This window comes from Oncorhynchus keta, chromosome 1 (genome assembly GCF_023373465.1).
Source record: "Oncorhynchus keta strain PuntledgeMale-10-30-2019 chromosome 1, Oket_V2, whole genome shotgun sequence".
NCBI lineage: Eukaryota > Metazoa > Chordata > Actinopteri > Salmoniformes > Salmonidae > Oncorhynchus > Oncorhynchus keta.
Window position 1 is genome coordinate 70,664,182 of NC_068421.1, and position 18,125 is coordinate 70,682,306.

Consider the following 18,125-nt stretch of genomic DNA (forward strand, 5'->3'; position numbering starts at 1 on the left):
CACACACACACACACACACACACACACACACACACACACACACACACACACACACACACACACACACACACACACACACACACACACTGCCAAGCAACTGACCCCAACAACACTTTACCATTGACTATCCTTCAGCACTGACCCTTCATTCACTGCCCCAGAACCAACCCCCCACTCATCTTCCCAAAGCCCAATGCACTCACACTATCCAACTCATATATGGAAATAGCTCAAGTGTGCCTTGTTGAGGGTATCATTTAAAAATAACTGCATTAATTGGTGGTGACTTTGAATAGCCTCGCTCATGTTCTGAAAAGAATAGAAACTGAGCTTTTCAAATCTGATCATCCTTTCAGCTAGCGTTGACAGACCTTACATCCTGTCAGTTAACACTTATTGCCATTTATCACTTATTTCAGATTTCTTCTTATTTTTATATATATATATATATATTTTTTACCTCACCCATTAAATGATTAACTTCTAGACCAGGGGTGAAAAAAAAACACATACAACCTTCCGAATATGTGAGCCCATTAAATCGGGCCCCCGTAGGTTGAGTAAAACTATTTTATATTTTGAGTTAAAAACACTAATGGCCACTTTACAATGTCTTAAACTAGATATAAAGTATGTTGCAGTTATAATTGACCTACACGTTTTAAATAACTGCCCTTTTTCTGGCCCGCAAATAGCTTTTTACGAACAAATTGGTCTGTGCGGCTCTCCACACAATTATTTTTATCCCGATGTGACACTCAAGCCAAAATTATTTGCCACCCCTGTACTAAACTGTAGGTGGGTTGGTGTCCCAATCATCCAAGAGGCCACAATCCCCATCCACAAAATGGCCAGACATTTGTGACATACAGTAAGCTCCAAAGTATTGGAACGGTGACACATTTTTTGTTGTTTTGTCTCAGAACGTTTGGTTTTGAAATTATGCGATGACTATGATGTTAAATTGCAGACTGTCAGCTTACATTTTAGGGTATTTTCATCCATATCAGGTGAACCTTTTTAGAGATTGTCCTCTATCTATCTCTATGTAGTAGCCTGATCAGTGAGCCAGATAGGGAGAAGCGATCTTTGCACTGCAACAGCACAGTAGTTAAGTTTGTCCTTTCAGGGTCCCCGTTGCGTCAATTTCATTGGCTATTCAGACTTGAACATGATTGCGTAAGACTTTATTCAGTGGCGAATATGGAGTTAGCTAGTTAGATCACACTAACAGCATCCTACAAAGAAGTAAATATAAGCGTATTGTTTATTTCTAGTTTCAAAGTAACAGTAACATAGTTGGTCCTCAGACATCCCAGTACAGTAAGATACCACGTTTGCACTAACGTTAGATAGTATAGCATGCAAGCTAGCTAGCTAGCTAGCTAACTGAAATGTGTCTTGTATTTTTATTTTGCATCGGGATAGGACAGGGGTGTATTCATTATGATACCTAACCCATTTCATTTGTGCTAATTGCGCATATGCGAAAGTGTTTGGTGAACGAGATTACTTGTGGTGTATTCATTAGTTGCAACGGAAACAGTTTACTCCAAACGAAAAACATTTTCAACGAAAACGAGAGTTTATTGGACAGCTGCAGCTAGGTCCCATCACCGTTTCGTTCCGTTTGCTCTGTTTGTTATCGTTTTGGTTCCTATAGTAAACGTTAGACGTTTTCAACAGACGAAACGTTTTGTTACGGAAACACGAATAATGAATACACCACAGGTAATCTTTCTCACCAAAGACTTCCGCATATGCACAGATGAAGTTATCATAATATTTGCAATTAGTCTGGGTACAAGGTTATTGGATAGGTGTCACTGCCTGCCTGGTCTGATTATTCCCAAACTCACTCAGCCTGACTGTCAATTTAGCTACTTCTTCACTGACAAGTATAGCAAAACTGACTGCCACTTATTCCCTTGTTAATGCTTCTGTGTTCTATTTTCAGCCCACAAAAATGCCTGCATTTCGTCAAGTGGGGGAGAAGCAGCTCCCCAACCCTGTTCTGTGTATGGCATGGTCTCCAAAGAGGGATCTTATTGCCCTCGCTAACACTGCTGGCGAGGTAGGGAAAGAGACACACCCCCATATGTTTCATACCCAGATTAATGCCAAATCACATTTGCTTATATTGGGAGTAATTTCATTCATCTCTGTGTCAATTGATGTTTGTGTTATAGCTGCTACTGCATCGCCTTGCCAATTTCCAGCGTGTTTGGAGCTTGCCACCCAATGAGAATACGGGAAAGGAGATCACTGCGCTTGCTTGGAGACCTGATGGCAAAAGTAAGAGATGGCAAGAGATGGACCTGATTATCTTAAATTACTAATCACATTGGAAGTATTGCATAGTTACGTTACTTTACCACTGTTACAACAATAAACCTTCGTACACTGAACACAACATATTTACTACAACACAGTGTGTCAGCCTCTGCATTTGTTTCACTGACTATCTAATGTATGTCCTCTGTGCTGTGGTCAGTCCTGGCCTTTAGCCTTGGGGACACTAAACTGGTGGTGCTGTGTGATGCAGAGAAGGCAGAGATCCTTCACTTGTTTCCATTGGAGAACCCTGTGTCGTGCATGCACTGGATGGAGGTGCTAGAGGAGAGCAGGTCTGTAGAGGGGATGTGTGGCTACACTAGACTTCTATTTGAATGTGTGTGTGAACTGCATAGTCAAATATAAACCGCCTGTCTTTCAGCGTCCTCAACTCATTCTACACCTCTGAAGATGAGTCAAACCTTTTTCTTCCCAAGTTGCCAACTCTTCCCAAGAGGTAAACATTTCTGTATAAGGTCACTGACAACATATCAGCCATTTGACATTTATTCAAGTAAAATACATTTACGAAAACTCTTTTAGCTTGTTTTGCGTCATCTGCCCCCCAACCACCCTCTAAAGGAATGTTTTGTTTATTCTTAGCTACAGTACTACTTCAAAGATATTCAGGTATGTTTATATATCTTCAGCAACAATGATTCATTTAAATTATATTTCAGACAATCTGTCTGCATTAGAATACATGTTTTTTCATAACCAACTCTCTGTCTCGTAGTGAGGAGAAGTCAGACGAGATCCTGAACCTGTTAGGAGAAGTGAGGTGTGTGCTGAAGGTTTCACATGCTTTATTACTGAACATTTTGTTAACGCACAATCTCATGTACACATACAAATACTTCCACATCGTCAATTGCCTGCAGACTAAACATCCTGGTTCTTGGTGGAGGTTCCGGCTTTGTGGAGCTGTATGCCTATGGGATGTATAAGATTGCCACTTTACCGGGGGTAAGATTGCACTCACACACTAATGCACGGGTTCAGTCACCCACTCTCTGCAGTGACTATGATGTAACCAGCAGATTATTTTCGTCAGGTTCCTGGGACGTGTAGCAGCCTGTGTCTGTCCAGTGACCTGAAGTCCCTGTCTATCATCACAGAGATCAGGTCAGCTGACAATGACCCAGAGATCTGCTACATCCAGGTAATCCGTTATGCTCACATTTAAGTGAAATGAAGCATGTTTCTTACCCATCTTGACCGTCATCTTCTATATTCTTTGTTTATTTGAGGTCTTTCACTGTGTATTGTTGTCTCATCCAGCTCGACACAGGGCTGCTGTCTGACTGTCTCCCTGAGGTCACCAGGATGGCCCGCAAGTTCACCCACATCTCCACTCTACTGCAGGTCAGTGGCCTCCTTTATGTAACTAATATGACTTGTCTCCTCATAGTTCATATTTCCATCAGTTTCATCAGACCAGTCTGGCCATTGGTCTTTCTCTCTCCAACTTATTCTGTCTCGTTCCTTCAGTACCTGCGTCTCTCCCTCACTTGTATGTGTGAGGCTTGGGAGGATATCCTCATGCAGATGGACCTTCGGCTCACTAAGTTCGTTCAGGTCAGTGGTCACTGTTTAGGGCCCGGTTTCCCAAAAGCATCTTAAGGCTTAGTTCATTGTTAGAATCTTTGTAGGAACATCGTTAGAATCTCTGAGCCGTTCCCCAATACCATCGTTACTAAAGTTGCACTTGAAAAGGCTTGTTAATTAACGGCTGCCTCAGCTGTTCCCACAAGTGGTCTAAGTGCGTCATTTTTAGCTTTTTCTGCGTAACTTTATACAGAGAAGATCTCCATTAAATACAAAATCAAGATGTTTAGCTGTCAGTTCTGTTTATCGGCACTAACTTTAGAATGAATGTGAACACATACAAAGTTGCCAATATTTTTGCAATTGTTATAAACAAGCGAAGCATATAAAGATGTTTCAAATGAAAACCGAGATGACTGAATTAAAAGACGTCTAGCATAGGCTATAGCCCTATATACAGTTGAAGTCGGATGTTTACATACACCTTAGCCAAATACATTTTAACTCAGTTTTTCACAATTTCTGACATTTAATTCTAGTAGAAATTCCCTGTCTTAGGTCAGTTCGGATCACCACTTTATTTTAAGAATGTGAAATGTCAGAATAATAGTGTAGAGTGATATATTTCAGCTTTTATTTATTTCATCACATTCCCAGTGGGTCAGAAGTTTACATACATTCAATTAGTATTTGGTAGCATTGCCTTTTAAATTGTTTTTTTGGGTCAAACGTTTTGGGTAGCCTTCCACAAACCTCCCACAATAAGTTTGGTGAATTTTGGCCCATTCTGACAGATCTGGTGTAACTGAGTCAGATTTGTAGGCCTCCTTGCTCGCACACACTTGTTCAGTTCTGCCCACACATTTTCTATAGGATTGAGGTCAGGGCTTTGTGATTGTAGGCCTCCTTGCTCGCATACACTTGTTCAGTTCTGCCCACACATTTTCTATACGATTGAGGTCAGGGCTTTGTGATGGCCACTCCAATACCTTGACTTTGTTGTCCTTAAGCCATTTTGCCACAACTTTGGAAGTATGCTTGGGGTCATTGTCCATTTGGAAGACCCATTTGTGATCAAGCTTTAACTTCCTGACTGATGGCTTGAGATGTTGCTTCAATATATCCTCCAAAAAAACGATTTTCTTTTAATGACTCCAACCTAAGTGTATGTAAACTTACGACTTCATCTGTATGTCAATTATATAGAAATACATTTCATTCAATCGTTCTATTTTTCTAATTGTAGGCTACTGTCTGTCATTTTTGCCTCAATATATTTCATGATGTGTAACGTGTGCCTTGATGTGCCAAAGATTTAGTGCATTATTATTATAGGGTAAACTTTAGAATAAGCCTCCCCAATATTTGTAGCCATAGGTCATATCTCATAGGAGCTGAACCATCGTCAGTATTGTGGAATCATTTTAATGTTAAGGAAATATTTGAAAGGGGGAACGCTGATCCCAGAGCAGCGCTGCCTTTCTTTAGATCATATCAGTATCGACACATGCCTCAACGACGCACTTAGCGGAGGATCTCTCTGTGTGGTAATGCGTTTCCCGAAAGACATCTTCGGCCGTTGTAGGAAAGATGCATCATGTAAAACACTCATAAGCCTAAGTTCTATCAGGAAACCGGGCCCGTTCAGTCTGCCTCCAGCCCGTTTTCCAATAATGACATCACGCCTAAAAGACATGATCTGAACCAATTCCTATTTTTAGGAGAAGAACACCAGCACACAAGTCCAGGATGAGTTTCTGGAGCTTCTACTATGGGGACAGTCGAGGTGAGAACCGTTACTGTGATCCAATGACCCTTGTACGCTACCACGTCCTCCACAACATGCTTTCTAATGACTAATAGTGCATGTAGTTGTGAGCACTAATGCAAAAACATGTTCAACAGGCCTTTCATTTGAAATGTAGTACTTCAAAGTGTCCTGTAGGTGGCACTACAGGACATCATAAACCTCATCTGACATGGAAAATAATTATTTAGAGATGTTAAAAGTTTTTATTTATTTAACCGAATTCTCTATTTTTGACCAGTCCTGAACTACAGGCTCTCCTAATGAATCAGCTGACCGTCAAGGTGAGCTGAATAATAAAGTTGTTCAAAGATTGATTGTGTGTGGTCATTTTGTAGCTTTGTAAGATTGATGTAAATCGTTTGTGTTTCATAGGGGCTGAAGAAGCTGGGGCAGTCTATAGAAACCTCTTACTCCAGCATTCAGAAGCTGGTGATCAGCCACCTGCAGAGGTAGCAACTCGACTGACATGAATAATTATCTCTTCACTTATCGTGACCGATAATGCCCTTTTTCGGGACCATACAATGCAAATGTCAAGAAATTGCATCATGATTGGTATCACAATCTTTAGTACCAATCCTCATCCCTTCTTTCCCTCTCCTCTCTCCAGTGGTTCAGAGGCTCTGTTGTACCACCTCAGTGAGGTGAAGGGGATGTCTCTATGGAAACAGAAGTTCCAGCCTCTAGGCCTGGACTCAGCAGCTATAGAAGGTACAGTGCTTAGATCCTGCTTAAACCATGACTGTGATATCTTGAGTGATAAATACCAGATTAAAGTGGATGTAATTGTGCAATTAATTTGTCTGATGAGATCAGGGCTGACACGCATTAGTAATTTGCATGACTGGAACATTTGTTCAAAATGAGTTTTCTAAGCTGCTCGCGGGATTTTATCAAATTAAAGTTATGTGAATATTTCTGTTTTGTTATAGATGCCATTACAGCTGTGGGTTCATTCACTTTGAAAGCCAACGAACTTCTACAGTGAGTTTTCATGCTTATTGATATGCTATTAGTATTTTGTTATTTTAATAACACATTATCACACATTTTAAATGGAGTTGACTTCAACCCTGGTGTTTGTTAAACCTCTCCCCCTCATCTCATTCCTCACTGTCTGTCTCTTACTCAGGGTGATTGACAAGAGCATGAAGAACTTCAAAGCCTTTTTCCGGTGGCTGTATGTAGGTAAGACCTCACCTTTTTTGGGAGCTTGAGATATATACCACCTTTTAGCGACTGATGGAACATTTGAGTATATTTAAAATATCATTGATTATTAAATGCAAGTGTTTTAATACATATTTTCTTTCCTGCAGCTATGCTAAGAATGTCAGAGGAACACGTCCCTCCAGAACTCAATAAGGTGAGATTCAGGTTGTGAATGTGAGACAGGAAGTGTTGATCAAAGTAGTGTCATAAATGCTTCCATATGGATTATTTTCTCATCCATTGGTATAATGCCAATCTATCCCATTGACCTCAGATGACCCAGAAGGACATTGCCTTTGTGGCGGACTTCCTGTCTGAGCACTTCAGTGAGGTAAGATATATGTTAAATAGAATAGCACTTAATTTCCACAGCTTTTCACAAACTAGCCAATTACATGCCCTCTCCTCTGCTCGGACAGAACGAAGAGCTGTTTGACCGGAAAGGGAAGTACTTTAATGTGGAGCGGGTCGGTCAGGTGAGGGACAAGCGTAGTCTGTCTGTGTGTATATTTTAGTATGTGTGTGTGATCAGTGTACAATGACACACCTTTTGTCCTTTTTTGTTGTTGCAGTACCTGAAGGATGAGGATGAGGATCTAGTGTCTCCGCCCAACACCAAGGGGAACCAATGGCTGAAGTTTCTGCAGGAGAGCACACACTTGAAAGGTGAACTATAACCTTTATCTCAGAAGAGACAACTATGCAGGAAGTGCCTAGTTAAATAAAGGTCAAATATATATATTTTTAAATAACATGTGTGGTTATCCATCATGTTGTAATTAGATGGCGGAAGATTGGTTTGCCATTGTATTTCTCTATTGTTGTGACTGACTGCCTTACTGAACTGACATTGTACCTAATTGATTGGTTTATCTAGAGAGCCCGCTGCTCTTCCCTTCCTACTCTCAGAAGTCCCTACACTTTGTGAAGAGGATGATGGAGGGGGTGATTGAGTTGTGTCTACAGAAACCTGCTGTAAGTCTAAAACACATACACAGTGAAACCCAACTTCATTTGCCTTTAGTACTGAAGTGTATACTACTTAATTTGGTCCCTGGCATAAGAAGTACATTGCCAAAGTTTTTATAAAAATAAGAAAGTAATTTGGCCCACACTGCCCGTGTGAAATTTGGCTCAGAATCTGCTGAGTCATGCAGTCATAAGGATTTCCAGGCAGATATAAATCTGACTAACTCTCCGCAACAGAGTTTTCATATTGCATTCTATCCCTCTCTCCCACCTCTGTCTCCCACACGTTTAGTTACCTTGTCCATCACTTCTCTATCCTCCTTCCCAACTTTTCTTTTATTTTCCGGTGGTAATAGGATTTCACTGCAGTAACAAGCTATACATCGCCACCACAGGAGGTTGGTGGCACCTTAATTGGGGAGGACCTGCTCGTGGTAATGCCTGAAGCAGAATAAGTGCAATGGTACCAGTTGAATTCGGAGGTTTACATACACCTTAGCCAAATACATTTAAACTCAGTTTTTCACAATTCCTGACATTTAATCCTAGTAAAAATTCCCTGTCTTAAGTCAGTTAGGATGAGCACTTTATTTTAATAATGTGAAATGTCAGAATAATAGTAGAGTGATTTATTTCAGCTTTAATTTCTTTCATCACATTCCCATTTGGTCAGAAGTTTACATACATTCAATTAGTATTTGGTAGCATTGCCTTTAAATGGTTAACTTGGGTCAAATGTTTAGGGTAGCCTTCTACAACCTTCCCACAATAATTTGGGTACATTTTGGCCCATTTCTCATGACAGGGCTGGTGTAACTGAGTCAGGTTTGTAGGCCTCCTTGCTCGCACACACTTAAGTTCTGCCCACAAATGTTCTATAGAGTTGAGGTCAGGGCTTTGTGATGGCCACTCCAATTCCTTTACTTTGTTGTCCTTAAGCCATTTTGCCACAAATTTGGAAGTATGCTTGGGGTCATTGTCCATTTGGAAGACCCATTTGTGGCCAAGCTTTAACTTCCTGACTGATGTTGCTTCAATATATCCACATCATTTTCCTACCTCATGATGCCATCTATTTTGTGAAGTGCACCAGTCCCTCCTGCAGCAAAGCACCCCCACAACATGATGCTGACACTCCGTGCTTCACAGTTGGGATGGTGTTCTTCGGCTTGCAAGACTCTCCTTTTTCCTCCAAACATAATGATGGTCATTATGGTCAAACAGTTCTGTTTTTGTTTAATCAGACCAGAGGACATTTGTCCAAAAGGTATGATCTTTGTCCCCATGTGCAGTCTGTAGTCTGGCTTTTTTATGGCGGTTTTGGAGCAGTGGCATCTTCCTTGCTGAGCGGCCTTTCAGGTTATGTCGATATAGGACTTGTTTTACTGTGGATATAGATACTTTTGTACCTGTTTCCTCCAGCATCTTCACAAGGTCCTTTGCTGCTGTTCTGGGATTGATTTGCACTTTTCGCAACAAAGTATATTCATCTCTAGGAGACAGAACGCGTCTCCTTCCTGAGCGGTATGACGGCTGCGTGGTCCCATGGTGTTGATACTTGTATACTATTGTTTGTACAGATGAACGTGGTACCTTCAGGTGTTTGGAAATTGCTCCCAAGGATGAACCAGACTTGTGGAGGTCAAGGCTGATTTCTTTTGTTTTTCCCATGATGTCAAGCAAAGAGGCACTGAGTTTGAAGGTAGGCCTTGAAATACATCCACAGGCACACCTCCAATTGACTCAAATGATGTCAATTAGCCTATCAGAAGCTTCTAAAACTATGACATAATTTTCTGGAATTTTCTAAGCTGTTTAAAGGCTCAGTCAACTTAGTGTATGTAAACTTCTGACCCACTGGAATTGTGATACAGTGAATCATATGTGAAATAATCTGTCTGTAAAGAATTGTTGGAAAATGTACTTGTGTCATGCACAAAGTAGATGTCCGAACTGACTTGCCAAAACTATAGTTTGTTAACAAGAAATTTGTGGAGTAGTTGAAAAACAAGTTTTAATAACTTCAACAACTGTACATTAAACTCATAGTTTCCAGGTGTTTTGATGCCGTTCTATATCTGTTCCGGCCATTATTATGATCTGTTCTCCCCTCAGCGCCTCCTGGGATCGCCACATACCCGTTATTATGATCCGTTCTCCCCTCAGCGCCTCCTGGGATCGCCACATACCCGTTATTATGATCCGTTCTCCCCTCAGCTCCTCCTGGGATCGCCACATACCCGTTATTATGATCCGTTCTCCCCTCAGCGCCTCCTGGGATCGCCACATACCCGTTATTATGATCTGTTCTCCCCTCAGCGCCTCCTGGGATCGCCACATACCCGTTATTATGATCCGTTCTCCTCAGCGCCTCCTGGGATCGCCACATACCCGTTATTATGATCCGTTCTCCCCTCAGCGCCTGCTGGGATCGCCACATACCCGTTATTATGATCCGTTCTCCCTCAGCGCCTCCTGGGATCGCCACATACCCGTTATTATGATCCGTTCTCCCCTCAGCGCCTCCTGGGATCGCCACATACCCGTTATTATGATCCGTTCTCCCCTCAGCGCCTCCTGGGATCGCCACATACCCGTTATTATGATCCGTTCCCCCTCAGCGCCTCCTGGGATCGCCACATACCCGTTATTATGATCCGTTCTCCCCTCAGCGCCTCCTGGGATCGCCACATACCCGTTATTATGATCCGTTCTCCCCTCAGCGCCTCCTGGGATCGCCACATACCCGTTATTATGATCCGTTCTCCACTCAGCGCCTCCTGGGATCGCCACATACCCGTTATTATGATCCGTTCTCCCCTCAGCGCCTCCTGGGATCGCCACATACCCGTTATTATGATCCGTTCTCCCTCAGCGCCTCCTGGGATCGCCACATACCCGTTATTATGATCCGTTCTCCCCTCAGCGCCTCCTGGGATCGCCACATACCCGTTATTATGATCCGTTCTCCCCTCAGCGCCTCCTGGGATCGCCACATACCCGTTATTATGATCCGTTCTCCCCTCAGCGCCTCCTGGGATCGCCACATACCCGTTATTATGATCCGTTCTCCCTCAGCGCCTCCTGGGATCGCCACATACCCGTTATTATGATCCGTTCTCCCCTCAGCGCCTGCTGGGATCGCCACATACCCGTTATTATGATCCGTTCTCCCCTCAGCGCCTCCTGGGATCGCCACATACCCGTTATTATGATCCGTTCTCCCTCAGCGCCTCCTGGGATCGCCACATACCCGTTATTATGATCCGTTCTCCCCTCAGCGCCTCCTGGGATCGCCACATACCCGTTATTATGATCCGTTCTCCCCTCAGCTCCTCCTGGGATCGCCACATACCCGTTATTATGATCCGTTCTCCCCTCAGCGCCTGCTGGGATCGCCACATACCCGTTATTATGATCCGTTCTCCCTCAGCGCCTCCTGGGATCGCCACATACCCGTTATTATGATCCGTTCTCCCCTCAGCGCCTCCTGGGATCGCCACATACCCGTTATTATGATCCGTTCTCCCCTCAGCGCCTCCTGGGATCGCCACATACCCGTTATTATGATCCGTTCTCCCCTCAGCGCCTCCTGGGATCGCCACATACCCGTTATTATGATCCGTTCTCCCCTCAGCGCCTCCTGGGATCGCCACATACCCGTTATTATGATCCGTTCTCCCTCAGCGCCTCCTGGGATCGCCACATACCCGTTATTATGATCCGTTCTCCCTCAGCGCCTCCTGGGATCGCCACATACCCGTTATTATGATCCGTTCTCCCTCAGCGCCTCCTGGGATCGCCACATACCCGTTATTATGATCCGTTCTCCCCTCAGCGCCTCCTGGGATCGCCACATACCCGTTATTATGATCCGTTTCCCCTCAGCGCTCCTGGGATCGCCACATACCCGTTATTATGATCCGTTCTCCCCTCAGCGCCTCCTGGGATCGCCACATACCCGTTATTATGATCCGTTCTCCCCTCAGCGCCTCCTGGGATCGCCACATACCCGTTATTATGATCCGTTCTCCCCTCAGCGCCTCCTGGGATCGCCACATACCCGTTATTATGATCCGTTCTCCCCTCAGCGCCTCCTGGGATCGCCACATACCCGTTATTATGATCCGTTCTCCCCTCAGCGCCTCCTGGGATCGCCACATACCCGTTATTATGATCCGTTCTCCCCTCAGCGCCTCCTGGGATCGCCACATACCCGTTATTATGATCCGTTCTCCCCTCAGCGCCTCCTGGGATCGCCACATACCCGTTATTATGATCCGTTCTCCCCTCAGCTCCTCCTGGGATCGCCACATACCCGTTATTATGATCCGTTCTCCCCTCAGCGCCTCCTGGGATCGCCACATACCCGTTATTATGATCCGTTCTCCCCTCAGCGCCTCCTGGGATCGCCACATACCCGTTATTATGATCCGTTCTCCCCTCAGCGCCTCCTGGGATCGCCACATACCCGTTATTATGATCCGTTCTCCCCTCAGCGCCTGCTGGGATCGCCACATACCCGTTATTATGATCCGTTCTCGAGATTACATGAATCCAAACGAAGGCATATGAATTTGAGTCGAGTCGTGACACTAGTTGTGGTGATACTGATTTGTTCTCTGTAGGAGGTCATTGGAAAGTCTGTGAAACAGGCTGTTTGTCTGCCCCTCTACACTGTGCCAGAGAGGTAAGGACATATTCATCTACTCTTCACAATACCACAAATTATAAATAAAATAGTTATGTTTATTTGTTTCATTTTATTGTTTGTCTTTGCAGCTCAGAAAACACTCCAAGGCTTTTTGAACTTCCATCATTGTAAGTAACAAAAAAACACAAACACTCTGTTCATAATGGTAATGTAGATAATGTATATTCCCATGGTTGTTATTATGTTAACATTGATGCACATTTTTTATTGATGACCAGGTACAATGATAAGAAGACCAATATGCACTATGGAGTGTTCTGCATGCCAGAGATTTCACCCTGCAAGCTTTATCTACTGCGGAAGTTTACTGACCCATTCAGGTACAATACAACACTGCGCCATATTTTAATCTGGTTCAATCCAGATTTGCTTTGTCGTTGATCCCCAAATAGCCCAATGTTTATGACTGAGCATGTGCTTTTTTTGTTTGTCTGATTGTTTATCTTTTTATGTCTGTCACAGGCCTGTTCCCAATGGTCTCATGGCGATAGATCTGAGTAATGTTCTCAGTCACAGTATTGATGATGATGCTGCGGGGGCCAGGTGAGTGCCTCTTGTCTTCCTCTCTTTCCTAGAATCCACTCAATTACCTCAACCTCTACTATACAGGCAAATGATGGGCTCATGCATTGCATATTACTTTGCTCTTATGATGATCTGCAATGGATTCCCTGTGCGTTTCTATTAGTGATAATAATTGTTATAGAACCATTTTTTTGTTGCATGTCTGTTTCAGTTCTGACTGTGTGTACAGTTGCCAGGATGCTCGTTTCTATGATGACGAGACATTGACAGTGGTGCTGCGAGCATCAGAAGAGGAGAACAGGGGGCGTGTCCTTGCCCAGCTCCCTCTTGGCTCTGCCCTCAGCTGTGAGGAGGAGTTCAACTGGGACCCCAGTCTTAGGTGTGTGTGATTGAAACACCTGTCTCCCCAACATGCAAACCTAGTCCTATATTTCTAAACCCAAATAGTGATCTACTTGTAACTATAACCTACAACTCACCTTAAACCCTCAATTATGATCTACCTGACTACAAGCTGCAACTCAAGACTTGCACCTCCACAGTGCAAGTAAACATCAACTATAACCCTAACCTGTTATTCACCTGTTCTAAGCTAGAGATTTACTGTTGGTATTTGCTATGTGTTTACTTTAATTATCTCCACTGTAGTAGTCACCATGGGTCACCTGTGGTATCTGTATTCTCAGGTTGGACCAGCAGAGCGGCGCCATCCCTGTCAAGGGGCTGGTGCTAGAGAACCAGTGGAGAGACTTGGAGAACATGAAGGCCCAGTTTGTGGCTGTGAATGGGATCCGGAAAGTGGCATGTGTGGTAAGACAATGGAAAGGGGATTCCCTTACTAAGGTTTTATCTGGCTTCACTAAGCAGCTATGCACTTCAATGACCATGTATTGAACACCAACACAGTTTGGTCTAACTGGTTGAGAAATGGTTCAGAATCTCTGTCTGATGTCCCTCTGTCTTTTCTCCCTCAGCTGAGCTCCAACCTGCGGCACGTCCGTGTGTATGAGATGGATGTGGAAGATGAGGAGGATGAAGAGCGGCCAGAGTCGCAGAACGCCAGCTCAGACCAGGACGGCCTGGAGGAGACGCCAGTCATCCGGGGGGAGGCGGAGGGAGGAGAGACGGAGGGAGGGGGACAAAGGGATAAGGATCAACTAGAGTCTGGGGAAGCACTGGAGCTCTCATAGCAACACCTTGGCCACGTTCAGTTGACAAATGATCTTGAACGTTGCAGATAGAAATTCCATGAATAGAGCTGATATGATTCCTTATTCTACATGTGTAGCCTATGATTCCTTATTCTACATATGTAGCCTATGTTTCTTCTACATAGGCTATTTCTATCTGAACGTTCTAAAAAGTTGCGTCCTACTGAACGCGCACCTTATCTAGGCCAGAATAACAATTTAACACCCCCACCCTGTACTTTTGCAGTAATCATAATTAATGCCACCATTACAAAACCGACGTCTCCCTCCCAGCACCTTTATCCCTGACAAAGTAAGAAATAAATGTTTTGATAAGAAAACAGACTTCTGGTTTATGTTTTCGTGTGGTTGTTCCCTATGTCTGTAAGCCAAGTGTAGATAGATAATGTAACATGAATCTGACACTCACAGATAAGAGTCAATAATTCTGTTTTGATCAACCAATGCTTCAGTTATAACTGTAGTATTTTAAGATGAGAGATTAACACACATTCCTAGAATACAGTACAGACCGCATTGGGAGGTACTACAGTCGGGGCCAAAAGTTTTTTGAAAATGACACAAATATTAATTTCCACCAAGTTGCTGCCTCAGTTTGTATGATGGCAATTTGCATATACTCCAGAATGTTATGAAGAGTGATCAGATGAATTGCAATTAATGGCAAAGTCCTTCTTTGCCATGCAAATGAACTGAATCCCCCAAAAAACATTTCCACTGCATTTCAGCCCTGTCACAAAAGGACCAGCTGTCAGTGATTCTCTCGTTAACACAGGTGTGAGTGTTGACAAGGACAAGGCTGGAGATCACTCTGTTATGCTGATTGAGTTCGAATAACAGACTGGAATTTTCAAAAGGAGGGTGGTGCCCGGAATCATTGTTCTTCCTCTGTCAACCATGGTTACCTGCAAGGAAACATGTGCCTTCATCATTGCTTTGCACAAAAAGGGCTTCACAGGCAAGGATATTGCTGCCGGTAATATTGCACCTAAATCAACCATTTATCGGATCATCAAGAACTTCAAGGAGAGCGGTTCAATTGTTGTGAAGAAGGCTTCAGGGCGCCCAATAAAGCTCAGCAAGCGCCAGGACCGTCTCCTAAAGTTGATTCAGCTGTGGGATCGGGGCACCACCAGCACAGATCTTGCTCAGGAATGGCAGCAGGCAGGTGTGAGTGCATCTGCACTCACAGTGAGGCAAAGACTTTTGGAGGATGGCCTGGTGTCAAGAAGGGCAGCAAAGAAGCCACTTCTCTCCAGGAAAAACATCAGGGACAGACTGATATTCTGCAAAAGGTACAGGGATTGGACTGCTGAGGACTGGGGTAAAGTCATTTTCTCTGATGAATCCCCTTTCCGGATGCCCCAAACAATCGGAAAAATGCTTGTCCGGAGAAGACCAGGTGAGCGCTACCATCAGTCCTGTGTCATGCCAACAGTAAAGCATCCTGAGACCATTCATGTGTGGGGTTGCTTCTCAGCCAAGGGAGTGAGCTCACTCACAATTTTGCCTAAGAACACAGCCATGAATAAAGAATGGTACCAACACATCCTCCGAGACAACTTCTCCCAACCATCCAGGAACAGTTTGGTGACGAACAATGCCTTTTTCCAGCATGATGGAGCACATTGCCATAAGGCAAAAGTGATAACTAAGTGGCTCGGGGAACAAAACATCGATATTTTGGGTCCATGGCCAGACCTTGGGTCCATGGAAACTCCCCAGACCTTAATCCCATTGAGAACTTGTGGTCAATCCTTGAGAGGCAGGTGGACAAACAAAACCCCACAAATTCCGATAAACTCCAAGCATTGGTTATGTAACAATGGGCTGCCATCAGTCAGGGTGTGGCCCAGAAGTTAATTGACAGCATGCCAGGGCGGATTACAGAGGTCTTGGAAAAAGAAGAGTCAACACTGCAAATATTGACTCTTTGCATCAACTTCATGTAATTGTCAATAAAAGCCTTTGACACTTATGAAATGCTTGTAATTATACTTCAGTATTCCATAGTAACATCTGACAAAAATATCTAAAGACACCGAAGCAGCAAAATTTGTGGAAATTAATATTTGTGTCATTCTCACAATTTATGGCCATGACTGTAGACTAGACCACACCTATCTATGTGGGCAAAGTTCAATTTAGTCCATTCTTCTTCTGTGGGGTTTATCAGTGGTTGGCATCCAACGTTATGGTGCATTACCGCCACCTCCTGTATTGGAGTGTAGGCCAGAGACGGAGAAACTAAACCCTACCTGCCGGCTCCGTTGCTCTTAAAGAAGATAACAAAATATTTGACACTATATCTGATGATGTTGTACTCAACATACTCTTTAAACTAATTTCCTGTATCCCCTTCTTCCTCATACTAGATCTCAGCCTCTATCTTTCCCTCTGATACTGCCCACACTGTATATCAAATCACACTTTCCTGTTGGATGCTTTCCTATCACAATTAAGGTCTTATTCAACTGGCTGTGTCCCACCCTTAATCTAGTAAAAAATAGCCTCTTCTGTCCCTTGCTGTCCTCCCCAAATGTCTCTGTACTTGAAATAAAAGCCTGCCCTTAGTATCTCTATTCCACTGCTCCTTCCATCTCCGCACCATCACTGTCCATGTCAGGCTTTTTGCCTCTGCCTTGCTCATTGAAACTACAACATCAACATCCCCACTACTAAGTGCTTGTTTAGCCAGTACATCAACTTCCTTGTTCCCCTCCACATGGGCTGGGGCCCAAGTAAATGTCATCCGTATACCCATCTGTCTAAGCCTGCCATGAGTTTGTAGCACCTCAAGAAGGTCTTGTCTGCTACGTGACCTAAAGGATTTGAGACTCATCAACACTGCACATGAATCAGAGCAAATAACTACTCTGTCTGGCTTGACTTCCTCCACCCACTGCAAGGCCAACAGTATGGCCATCAGCTCTGCTGTATATACAGCCAGATGATCTGTAATAGGTTTATTTATTTATTAAAAGTAATGGGGTGATTGTAGTCTAATCGGGTGACGTAACTGGGGAGGAAATCAAATGTTATTTGTCACATGCGCCGAATACAACAGGTACAACCTTACTGTGAAATGCTTACTTATAATCCCTTAATTAACCAGCAACACAGTTTTAAGAAAATAGAGTTAAGAAAATATCAACTAAATAAATAAAAAAAGTAACAAGGCTATATGCAGGGGGTACCAAGTCAGTTGTTTTTGTTCTCCTTTATATAGCTAGGCAAGTCAGTTAAGAACACATTATTATTTACAATGACAGCCTACCCTGGATGACACTGGGCCAATTTTGCCCTGCGGGACTCCCAATCACAGCCGGATGTGATACAGCCTGGAATCGAGCCAGGGACTGCCTCTTGCACTGAGATGCAGTGCCTTAGACCTCTGCACCACTTGGGAACCAAAGGGGTACAGGTTAGTTGAGGTAATTTGTACATGTCGGTAGGGGTATAGTGTCTATGCATAGATAATACACAGCAAGTAGCAGCAGTGTATACACAAGGGAAGTGGGGGTTTGCCAATGCAAATAGTCCAGGTAGACATTTGATTAATTGTTCAGCAGTCTTATGACTTGGGGGTAGAAGGTGTTATAGAGCCTTTTGGACCTAGACTTGGTGCTCCGGTACTGTTTGCCATACAGTAGCAGAGAGAATAGTCTATGACTTGGGTGACTGGAGTTTTTGACAATATTTTGGGCCTGACACCACCTAGTATATAGGCCCTGGATGGCAGGAAGTTTGGTCCCAGGGATGTATTGGGCCGTACGCACTACCCTCTGTAGCTCCTTACGGT

The 18,125-nt window shown here is 43.7% G+C and overlaps 1 protein-coding gene across 5 annotated transcripts; it reads left to right on the plus strand.

Annotated features, from left to right (window-relative positions):
- The first annotated feature begins 1,111 nt into the window (after positions 1 to 1,111).
- Positions 1,112 to 14,643, plus strand: anapc4 (anaphase promoting complex subunit 4). Of its 5 annotated transcripts, none has more exons than XM_035784103.1 (29): positions 1,112 to 1,248; positions 1,958 to 2,074; positions 2,190 to 2,295; positions 2,495 to 2,627; positions 2,717 to 2,791; positions 2,938 to 2,964; positions 3,071 to 3,115; positions 3,216 to 3,300; positions 3,389 to 3,496; positions 3,616 to 3,699; positions 3,826 to 3,912; positions 5,604 to 5,668; positions 5,931 to 5,973; positions 6,065 to 6,141; positions 6,303 to 6,403; positions 6,625 to 6,676; positions 6,825 to 6,880; positions 7,012 to 7,058; positions 7,179 to 7,235; positions 7,324 to 7,380; positions 7,477 to 7,570; positions 7,782 to 7,879; positions 12,502 to 12,563; positions 12,656 to 12,694; positions 12,806 to 12,907; positions 13,050 to 13,130; positions 13,324 to 13,491; positions 13,799 to 13,922; positions 14,087 to 14,643. In XM_035784103.1, exons 2-29 carry the CDS (start codon positions 1,967 to 1,969, stop codon positions 14,300 to 14,302), a joined length of 2,397 nt encoding a protein of 798 aa, XP_035639996.1. In that variant the 5' UTR covers positions 1,112 to 1,248; positions 1,958 to 1,966; the 3' UTR covers positions 14,303 to 14,643. The 5 variants fall into 5 exon arrangements, with proteins under 5 accessions (XP_035639996.1, XP_035640003.1, XP_035639987.1 ...); XM_035784110.2 differs by having other exon boundaries at positions 1,157 to 1,323; XM_035784094.2 differs by lacking the exon at positions 1,112 to 1,248 and adding an exon at positions 1,349 to 1,731 and having other exon boundaries at positions 13,342 to 13,491.
- The last annotated feature ends 3,482 nt before the right edge of the window (positions 14,644 to 18,125 follow it).

Bases quoted from the DNA above. Each gene is read 5' to 3' on its own strand.
- anapc4 (XM_035784084.2), top strand. The intron at 6,404-6,624 runs GTACAGTGCTTA...GTTTTGTTATAG, and splicing joins GGACTCAGCAGCTATAGAAG to ATGCCATTACAGCTGTGGGT. The intron at 7,236-7,323 runs GTAAGATATATG...CTGCTCGGACAG, and splicing joins TGTCTGAGCACTTCAGTGAG to AACGAAGAGCTGTTTGACCG.